We start from the raw sequence: 11,009 nt of genomic DNA on the forward strand, positions 1-11,009 counted from the left end.
GGGGTAAACCCGATTTTATCAACAAGGCATTTATCATCTCCTTTAACGTTCTATTCTTTCTTTCCGCAATTCCATTAGATTGCGGTGAGTAAGGGGCAGTTTTTTGGTGAATAATGCCATTTTTCAAACATATTTCTTCAAAAGGAGATTCATATTCGCCGCCTCTATCACTTTTTATCATTTTGATCTTTTTATTTAATTGCGTTTTAACTTTATTTTTGTATTGCTTGAATGCGTCTATTGCTTCATCTTTACTATTAAGTAAGTAAATATAGCAATATCTAGATTCTAGTATTGTCATCAATGAAAGTTATGAAATACTTTTTTCCACCGCGAGATGATATTGACTTCATGTTGCAAATATCCGTGTGAATTAAGTCTAAAGGATTTAAATTCCTTTCAACTGACTTATAAGGATGCTTAATATACTTTGATTCCACACATATTTGACATTTCGAGTTATTGCATTCAAACTTAGGCAATACTTCCAAATTAATCATTTTTCGCAAAGTTATGAAGTTGGCGTGGCCTAAACGTTCATGCCATAAATTATTTGACTCAAGCAAGTAAGAAGAAGCTGAAATTTTATTCATATCAATGGCAATTACATTGATTTTGAAAAGGCCCTCCGTCAGGTAACTTTTTCCTACATACATTTCATTCTTACTAACTATAACCTTGTCGGAAACAAAAACATACTTAAAGCCATTCTTGACTAGAAGTGATGTCGAGACTAAATTCTTTCGCATTTCAGGAACATGAAAAACATCTTTTAGAGTCACAATCTTTCCAGAAGTCATCTTCAAAGCTATCTTGCCCGTTCCTTCAATTTTTACAGTAGCGGAATTAGCATAAACACTGTCTCGTTGGGTCCAGCGGGAGCATAAGAAGTAAATAACTCCTTGTTAGCACAAACATGTCGAGTTGCTCCCAAATCAATCCACCATTCTCTAGGATTTCCGACTAGGTTGCATTCTGAAAGCATGGCATATAAGTCGTCTATTTCATCATTATTCTCAATCATGTTTGCTTGACTTTTCTTCTTGTCCTTCTTTGGTGTGTGACATTCAGTAGCCTTGTGTCCAACCTTTTTACAGTTGTGGCAATTACCTTTGAACTTCTTCTTGCTTGGATAATTCTTTGGTCCAGAAGGCTTCTTTCTCTTTTTACTCGTTGAAGCTTCCTCAACAATATTTGCACCCATTATTGTTGAATTTTCACGAGATTTCTTCTCAGCAGCCTTTTTGTCCTCTTCAATCTATAGACGAACAATAAGGTCTTCAAGCATCATCTCCTTGCGCTTATGTTTCAAGTAATTCTTAAAGTCCTTCCACGGCGGAGGCAGCTTTTCAATAAATGCCGCAAATTGAAACGCTTCATTTATAACCATACCTTCAATCATAAATTTATAATTAGTACAATAATCAATATCTTGAATAAAAATATTGACTCGTTTTATACCTTCAGCAAGGAGGTCATGAACAATAACTTGCCATTCTTGGACTTGCGTTATGACAGATTTACCATCAACCATTTTGAAATCCAGAAATTTGGCGGCCACAAACTTCTTTAGTCCCGCATCTTCAGTCTTGTACTTCTTTTCAAGAGCATTCCATAATTCTCTTGATGTTTTCATGACGCTATAAATATTGTACAAGCCGTCTTCCAAGCAACTTAAAATATAATTTTTGCATAAAAAGTTAGAATGCTTCTATGCCTCAGTGACCACAAAATCGTTCATTTTCAGGAGTTTCTTCTCCCAGAACTGGAACGTCTTCGCTGATAAAGCGTTGTAAACTGAGTGTGGTCAGGTAGAAGAACATTTTCTGCTGCCAACGCTTAAAGTCCACACAGAAAAACTTTTCGGGTTTTTCTGCAGGTGCCATCGTCGGTGCAGGAGTTGTGCGACTTGAAGACGCATTTGTCGTTGCAGCAGTAGTCCCAACAGAACCATTCTGTTGTTCCGCACTCGTTGTCCTCTTTCTGTAAAAGAAATTGACAAACAGAATTAGTATCTCGGTGAAGTTTTTATATCTTCAAACCAAATATAAATAACCGAGTTTTTATATCTCGGATTGAGTAGAAAGTCACAAAGACTTTAATCTCAAACTAGTGTAGAAAATTCGAAGATTTTAATCTCCAAAACCAGAGTAGAAAATCAATAAGATTTTAGTCACCCAAAGCAGAAAGTAAGATTGAATACAGAAATAAAACGTTAAATTCCTTAAGCTTGTTAGAACTCTATATTCAAAAATCAGTAAATGAACAAACGTTAGTTTAATTAAAACCACAAAATTTCGTTGAATCACCAGGTCGCGGGTCATGGGTTATTCCGGATTGAATTTTTGTTAATTAATTAATTTAATTAATTAAAAAAAAATTTGTCCAAAAAGATTAATCAATCAATAGCCGAAGCCGAAGCCGAGCGAGAGACGACAACGGCGCGAGGCACCACTTCTTCTTAACTCTTTAAGAGCTAGAAGATGAGCTTCTATATATATATACAAAGATTTTCTTTCCTTCTTCCAATGAGGGACAAAGTGCATTAGTAAAATGAACTAATTCAAAATTTCACTTCCCTCCATTTCTTTTCCCACCATTTTTCATTCACACCTTCTTTTGTTATTAATAACAAAACCCAACAAATTCTTTTTACAATAAAAAGTTAAATTCCAAAACCAAAAACTCCCAAGGATATTTTGTTTATTTCAAATCATCTATCTTAGTGGGCATTTGGACATAAGAATTTTGAAATTCCGAAACAATGTGAATTTATTTTTCAAGTTGAAAATGATAGTTGAAAATTAGAGTTATGTTTGAATATAAATACAATTTGGAGCTGTTTTTGAATTTTTGCAAATGTTTTGAAGTGAATTTTTTTGAAATGACAAATTGAAATTTTCATGGTCAAATGTTGAATAAAAAAAAACGCCAAACGGGCCTTTAATTCAGTTAAATAAGCCACTCTTGAGTCAACGCATCTCTTGGAGTGCAATCTTTTTTTAAGCTCTTACGTTAAATGTTTTGTGCATCGAGCTACTCTTTGACTATTTATCTTAAAAATATATTGGACTTCTTTGATAGTAAATTCAACACATCTCTTGGAGTGCCCCTCCCTTCTTCTTTTTTTCTTTTTTTTTTGCAAAATCTCACATCTATTGTGTAAGAGACTCTCACTTGGTACCACTAAATATAGCGAGAATTAAGAAACGAAATTATCAATATATGTGATTCTGAAATTCAAGTATACGAAACTTGTACATATATTTAGGAAAGCAGATGTAAGTGAAATCATTGAAAAGTTGCAGACAGAATATATGAATATAAGGCTCAAAACAGTAAATCCTTGATACCAATTAAGAACTTTGTGTCGCCTTCGCTTTGAGTAGAGATGAGAATTTTAGAGCACACATTATGGGTGGAGTTACGTCCCAATCTGGTATCTCAACTATTTTTGTGTCAGAAATAGATATACCACAATATTAGACATTCCTTTAATGAAAACAAAGATGCTTTAATTCACATCCATAAAAAGAAAAGCCATAAAGTTGCCTTTACTAACCTCATCTACCATTCAACAAAAATCATCCAACTATCAAACTACTACTAGTACTATATATCCAGTTTGAACTAATTCTTTGAATGAAAAAAAAAAAATGCTTTAACACATTTGGTTGATCAATCAAAAATACTTAGAATCACTAATCGTGCCACTGTCATAGACATGCAACGGCCGATCTCGGCCCATAGTGGCCTGCCACGTCCGACCTCAGGCCATAGACATAGACATGTCACGGCCGACCGCGTACCATAGTGGCCTACCAAGGCCGACCTCGTGCCATTGACATAGGCATGCCACGGCCGACCTCGGGCAATAGTGGTCTTCCACGGCTGACGTTGTGTCATTGACATAGGCATGCATGCCACAACCGACATTGGCCTATATTGGGCCTGCCACGATCGACCTATATATACGTTATATAAATATACAGTTGCTAGTCAAATAATATATAAATAATATTTATTATTTATAGAATATGTATATTACACATTAACATATAAAAAAACATATATTTACCAATTATTATTCGGGGAGCGGCTATAATGTGTAAAATATTTGAAGAAAGGATTGGCTCAATTATACTATTTCCTTAGTATTAGGGGTGGGTAAGAAATCTACTGTTTAAGTTCATGGTGGGACTGCTTCTGTTCATAAGGACGATTATTCCCTTTTATGTTTGTTTGTGTGAATTCGTCGTTTCCTTTGGATATTACCTCATTGTTTTCGACAGTTGGGCACGTGCATGGTTTTTAACATCAATTCTTATGGATACAAAATCAACTCTTGAATCTACTCATTTATTCTTTCCCTTTTTAATTTCTCAATTTCGCTCTTCTTTTTACTATAACATAATGTATGGGAAGAGTCAATGCTGTGTCATTTAGTCTTTGATCACTTTCAGCTTGGAGCCATTTGATTTACTCAACCAGTTAAATTATCTAATGGATTAATTTACTGTGTTCTAAATTCATGACAAAATTATTTAAGGACTTTTATATATATCCTTAGCTTGCAATCTTTATGGGAAAAGCTTCCCACTTTCTTTTCAATAGCAAAGAAGCTTTTATTAAAAAAACATCTTAGGAAATAAAAGAAGTGGAGTATATAGTACTATTTACTAACCTATAAAGATTTTCATAATTGTCACTAAAAGAAAGAAAGATATATGCATAAACTCTTTAACTAATGGCAAAATCCAACTACCACTTAAGATGGGGTGTTTTTCTATTAATGAGATATCCTCTTATGAATAGCCTTACAGATCCACCATTTACTTTTTCTAATCAATATAAATAGATTATACATAGTTATACACAGTATTATATATGAATATACATATATTATATATTCGTCGGTTATTTTTAATTTAAAAGATCAAGTGAACAGCTATTTGGGTTAATTCTTTTTTTTTTCATTAAGCTTCTTCTTCCACTTATAACTACTAGTACTTAATTTCCTAAACTAGTACCTTTCCATGATACAATTAATAAATCAGTCCTAAGTAATAACATAACTGATATTAAACAAAATAGAGAGATAGAAGTCAAAAATTAACAAATTAGGAGGGCATATATACATGTTAAACAGAAAGGATATGCAGGATATATAGTTGAAGTTTGTTTTGCAGTCTGAAGAATCTTAAAAGTCATATCTTTCCAGCTTCCATGTGTCCAAAAGAAAAGTTTAAAAGGAGACAATAGCACTTTGTCACCTACATTTCAAACTTACTATTCTTATAAAAGAAGACCATATAGACATTTATTCATAGAGAGGTTTCTCCATTCTAAAGCCAAATATAATGATTTTACCCTCAAAATTTAACCCATCGTACAAATTAAGAAAACTCATTTTGTAACTGTCAAACTGATCAAGACATACATATCATAATATACATCATTAAGATTAAAAGGACCTGCATATCTATGTGGGGTATCCAGTCAAATGAGTTCACGCTAAATAGAAACGGAGAAAGTAGTATTTATGAATTAATAACATATTAAAAGAACAAAAAGCAAAACAATTATGGGATAATCATTCCAATGTAAAGGTATGGAGTCTTCACTTTCTCCGGTCCTCATCATGTGTCATCATGCACCTAGTTTTGTGTTTTTTGCCAACCCTCCCCCCTTTTCAACATAACAAAATTATTATTAAAAAAAATAAAAGAAAAACAACCTCCTCTTTAACTTTCACCTTTCACCACCTCCCATAAGATACAAGTAATATTCAATTCCGACAAGAAGCAGTTAAAAGACTGCAGTATATGAGAATGTGTGCGTGAGACAACTAGAGAGAGAAAGAGATCTAATATATTTATCTTCCTAGTTCCATGTTATTTAGAGCAGAAAACTTAAATCAAGTAGTCATTCTTATTTTGAGCTCTTCTCTTAATTCTACCAAGAAAGAGATCTAAAATATATTCAATCCTTTAAACTTCAGATTTAAATCTCAATCCTTCAAACTTCATATCTAGTTTTCTTCCCACAAAAGGATCAAGTTAGCCAGCTTACTCTTTTAGTGAACTTGTTTTTGTAGATTGACTCCAAGCTAAGGAAATTAAAAGAAAGATGACAGAGGAAGTAATCTTAAGTGGATTTAACTCAATTGAAGGATCCAATCCTCTCCCTCTCAAGAAAAAAAGAAACCTTCCAGGAAATCCAGGCAAGCAAACCCTCATTTTTTCATTATCAACATAGTATTATTTTGTTGTGATGCCTTTCTATAGCTCAAAAACAACCTCTCTACCTTCACAAGGTTAGGATAAGATTTGCGTACACATTACCCTCCTCAGACCCAGCTGTGGGATTACCCTGGGTTTGTTGTTGTTGTTGCCTTTCTGTAGCTTTACAAGCTACCGTCATGTATATTCATGAATATTCAAGAACAGCAATAACAAACCCAGTGAAATCCCACAAGTGAGGTCTGGGGTAAAGTGTACGCAGACTTTACCCTACCTTATGCTATTCATGAATATTCATGTTTTTTCCTTAATTCTTTACAATATAACTTAAGAAAGTAATTAATCTTGCTATTATCTTTACAGATCCTGAAGCAGAAGTGATTGCCTTATCACCAAAGACACTGATGGCAACCAACAGATTCTTATGTGAAATTTGTGGAAAAGGTTTTCAAAGAGATCAAAATCTGCAACTTCACAGGAGAGGACATAATTTACCTTGGAAACTAAAGCAAAGGACTTCAAAAGAAGTGAGAAAGAGAGTTTACGTTTGCCCTGAAAAGAGTTGTGTTCACCATCACGCTTCAAGAGCTTTAGGAGATCTCACTGGGATAAAGAAACACTACTGTAGAAAACATGGAGAAAAGAAGTGGAAATGTGAGAAATGCTCTAAAAGATATGCTGTGCAATCGGATTGGAAAGCTCATTCAAAAACTTGTGGCACTAGGGAATATAGATGTGATTGTGGTACTATTTTTTCAAGGTAAAAACTCGTTCTAACTCTCGAAATTCTAACCGCATCGCATACTAACTGCTTATCATTTGGTATGGTTAATTATTTATTCACAAGGGTTTCATTAAAGTTCCAAAAGAAGAAAATTTAAGGACACTATTGAAGAAAAATATTAATTACCTTATGTGTGTAAAATGAAGGTTTGTGATTGTGATTTGTTTGTCTTCTTCATAACCTGCAAATAGTGGAATTTGTGGAAATTCTTCTTTGTTTGTTCTTTGGTGTCTTTTTTTAGTGGGTAGTTTACTGAAGACAAAATAGTTGCTCGTAATCAAAAGTCATTCTTTAGCTTCTTATCTTCGTAGGTTAATATCTTTCTTTACTATGGTACTACTAGGGTCCTATAGAGTAGTGCACCTTCTTTTTTTCCCCTTTTCTACATTTTCACATTCATTAAAAAGTCTTTCTTTTGTTTTTCTTGTTCGTTTTATTTGTCCTAATGAGTTATTTATGTTTTTTGGATTTTAGCTTTGATATCCTTAGGTTAGTATCTTTCTTCATCTTGGTACTAGGGTCCCAAAGAGTATTTTTTTTTTTTTTGTTTTTTTTATTATTGTTTTTTGTTATTTAAGACATTGAAACAACCTCCTACAGAAATGTAGGGTAAGACTGTGTACGATAGATTCTGTGGTTTGGCCCTTCCCCGAACTACGTGCATAGCGGGAACTTAGTGTACGGGTTGCCCTTTTACTTTTGTTTTTTGCCATTAAGTTCCTCCACTCTCACATTCATGGAACAAAAATCTTTATTTTGTAATTTTTTCTGTTTTTTTTTTGCCCTAGACTTAATTTGATCTTATGATATTTTGAATTGAGCAGGCGAGACAGCTTCGTGACTCATAGGGCTTTTTGTGATGCATTAGCTGAGGAGACAGCTAGAGTTACTGCAGCATCAAATATGCACAACCCATTGGCTGGAAACAACATCGATTACCATTTCATAGGTTCCCCCTTAGGTCCAAACATGGCACAACATTTCTCTTCTCTTTTCAAGCCAATTTCAACCAACAACGAAAACTCAGACCCAATTATGAGAAGAGATCAACTGTCACTTTGGAATATGGGGCAAGTATCTCAACAGCAAGAAACAATAGGTAACAATAATCTCCAAGAAATCCATCAAATAAGTCCTCTAATTCAGACTTCAGCTGCAGCTGTTTATGACACAAATACCCTTCTTGCACCACGTTCAAATCCTCCACCAGTAAATTACAACCATGTTAACTGGCAACAATTAACAAACACTTCATCTGCAAACATAAGCGTTCCTTCATTGTTTAGTACCCAACACCAATCTCACCAGCAAATTACACCTTCTTCTACTGCTAGTATGTCAGCTACTGCTTTGCTCCAAAAAGCTGCTCAGATAGGAGCAACAACCACAACTACTGACCCATCATTTCTTGGAAACAATTTTGGGATGAATAATTGCAATGTCAAGAACAATAATGTTCAAGTTCAAGAAGTGAATAACAACAAGTTCTGTGGATTTTACGTTACTACTACAAATAACTCAATCAGTACTAGTCTTGGAAGTGAAGTAGATCAAGGTTCAGTGAATGATTTCTCTACTTTGAACCAGCTGCAGATGTATAATCCTCCTTCAAAACGACGTCACATAATAACTCGTGAAGATAGTGTGACAGGAGGAGGAGTGGGAGGGCAAACTAGAGATTTCTTGGGAGTTGGGGTACAATCAATCTGCCACCCTTCTTCCATCAATGGATGGATATGATTAAATTGGGTAATTTTATTTTTCATATTAATATTTTGTTTTAATTCGGCTTACAGTCTAGTGGTATCGGTGAAAGCCTTCCAATCAGTAGGCGTGAGTTCAATTCTCACTGTTTCGTTCTCCTTTCTCCTTATCTAATCCCCAATGTAATAAAGTTTATTTTTAAATATTTTGTCTCAAGAAAGCTAATATGATACTCTCTCCCAATTTAGATATTTAGATGATGTAGTTTGACTTGACACAATATTTAAGAAAAAAAAGACTTTTGAAATATGTGGTCCTAAAAGCTTAAGGAGGCGAAAGTTTTGTGGGATCATGATATTTGTGTGTCTATAAAAAAAATTCATTAAAAGTATTTGTTTTCAAATATAGAAATATGTCATTTTTTTAACGGATTAATAAAAAAAATATGTCATTTAAATTGAAACGGATCGAATAATAAAGTGGGTTTGGGTGTTGGTGTTGGGTGGGGTTGGGGGCGGGGAGGAAAAGATGGGGGATTTTAGTATTTGCAAACTTTGCAGAGAAGAAAAGGTAGCAATTGAGTGGTTGAAGAAAGTTAAAAAGTTGCTCTGCAAAAAATGTTATCAAAGAGCTCAAGGAGGAGATCCATGCATATTCTGTTGAACCCTCTTTAAAAAGATGGCTTTAATTTTTTTAATAAAAATTAAAGTGGGGTGCTTAGTGGGGGCAATACAGATAGCCCTTTTCAACTCCATTATTGCTAGCTTTCATATTTGTTCTAGTTATTATCTTCTCATCTCAAACTGCTTTTCAAAGATATTAAAATTAATGGCAAAAAGCCTTGAATCTAGCTAGCCCAAGTACCCATGGCAGCTTAAAATAAGGTTATGTAACTTCTTTTTGTTTAACCATGCAAAGTTAGCAACTCTATTAGCTATATATTTGTAGTAAGTTGCATGCAAGGAATAGATGTTCATTTAAAGTTTTCTGTGATCCCACCCATAAAAGGATTTGAACTTTTCTTTTCTATTTTTTTTTCCCTTCCCATAGTTGTCTTTGTGCCTAATTTTTCCTCGTAATTATATTAGGGAGAAGTACACAAATAGCCCGTACTTATTTTGTCTTAAAATTTGAACTAATAATTTTGATTGTGTGTCCTTAAAAATTTGAACGATTGACTAATTTCTAAATAGCAGTCCTCAGGAATGGCTACCCGATATCATTTCTACATTATATTAAAAATTCTTTAAGGTCACTTTTGAAATGGTTAGGTTGACATAGTGGGTTTTCTGTTGAGATGCAGTTCTAACTTGATACATCGTAAGCAGACTCCAGAAAATTAATAAGCGAATTCATGATTTCCTTCCTATCAAAGAAATCAAAATAAGAAACACAACAAGGCAGTGCAATTTGGGCATGCCAAGTTTTTCTAGAAAAATGTGCTGGCTTTCTTAATTTAAAAATTTATAAATCAAAATAAGCAACACAACAAGTCTGCTAATTTTCTCGGTGTCAAAGTAAGGTAGTGCAATTTGGGCATGCTATGTTTTCCTAGAAAAATGTGCCTGCTTTCTAAATTCAAAAAATTCAATTTAAGGATTAACACCGGGACTTGTTTGTTACGAGGGATAAGGGATAATTAATTTAAGGATTAAATTTAAAATGAATTTATCTCATATTTAGTTGGTATAAAATCTTGGTATAATTAATTCCGAAATTAGTTATTCCGTAATTGTAGTATTATTCTTATTCCTATAGCAGCGTGGGATAATAATTTCGGAATAACTAATTACGAAATAATTAATTTTAGGATAACTTGTTTCCTAACCAAACAATCGGTCAGAGAACTGTTAGTAACCGTCTATTAAGGGCACAATGGATGATTAAATTAAAGTAGCAGCAACAGAAAAGAAGCATCAATTATGAGGAGAAAACAAAAAGAGATACGAAAATATATTTAATGATTTCTTTTTATCAGGATAAATTCTTATGGATAGATTAGTTATGAGAATTTGTGTTGGTGAAAAATAGCAATTGTATTCAAGGAAACAATCAAGGTACGTTCAAGTGGACTTGAAAGAAAATCTTGCTTCAAATAGCCTCTACAGTTTCAATATACTATCTTCGTTAAAAAAGAATGAACCTATTTTCTTTTTAGTTGGTTTCGAAAAGAATGTCTCATTCTAAATTTAGAAAGAATGTAACCTTAAACTTATCATTTTTACTCTTAATGAGATGATTTAGAGTCACGCAAATATTTATGGATTGTTTTAGAACAC

At 33.6% G+C, this 11,009-nt stretch overlaps 1 protein-coding gene across 1 annotated transcript; it reads left to right on the forward strand.

The window, feature by feature from the left end:
- The first annotated feature begins 5,857 nt into the window (after nt 1–5,857).
- Nucleotides 5,858–9,034, forward strand: LOC107777597 (zinc finger protein MAGPIE-like). The gene is made up of 3 exons (XM_016597650.2): nt 5,858–6,223; nt 6,606–7,002; nt 7,851–9,034. The coding sequence occupies exons 1-3, from the start codon at nt 6,130–6,132 to the stop codon at nt 8,764–8,766; spliced, it is 1,407 nt and encodes a 468-aa protein (XP_016453136.1). The 5' UTR covers nt 5,858–6,129; the 3' UTR covers nt 8,767–9,034.
- The last annotated feature ends 1,975 nt before the right edge of the window (nt 9,035–11,009 follow it).

Source organism: Nicotiana tabacum, chromosome 10 (assembly GCF_000715075.1).
Source record: "Nicotiana tabacum cultivar K326 chromosome 10, ASM71507v2, whole genome shotgun sequence".
In the NCBI taxonomy this organism is placed as follows: domain Eukaryota; kingdom Viridiplantae; phylum Streptophyta; class Magnoliopsida; order Solanales; family Solanaceae; genus Nicotiana; species Nicotiana tabacum.

What these genes read in the sequence shown, in the direction of transcription:
- LOC107777597 (XM_016597650.2), top strand. Translation starts at nt 6,130, where the DNA reads ATGACAGAGGAAGTAATCTTAAGTGGATTTAACTCAATTGAAGGATCC. An exon ending in AAACCTTCCAGGAAATCCAG is followed by an intron (nt 6,224 to 6,605) that starts GCAAGCAAACCC and finishes TTATCTTTACAG; the next exon opens with ATCCTGAAGCAGAAGTGATT. An exon ending in TGTGGTACTATTTTTTCAAG is followed by an intron (nt 7,003 to 7,850) that starts GTAAAAACTCGT and finishes TGAATTGAGCAG; the next exon opens with GCGAGACAGCTTCGTGACTC.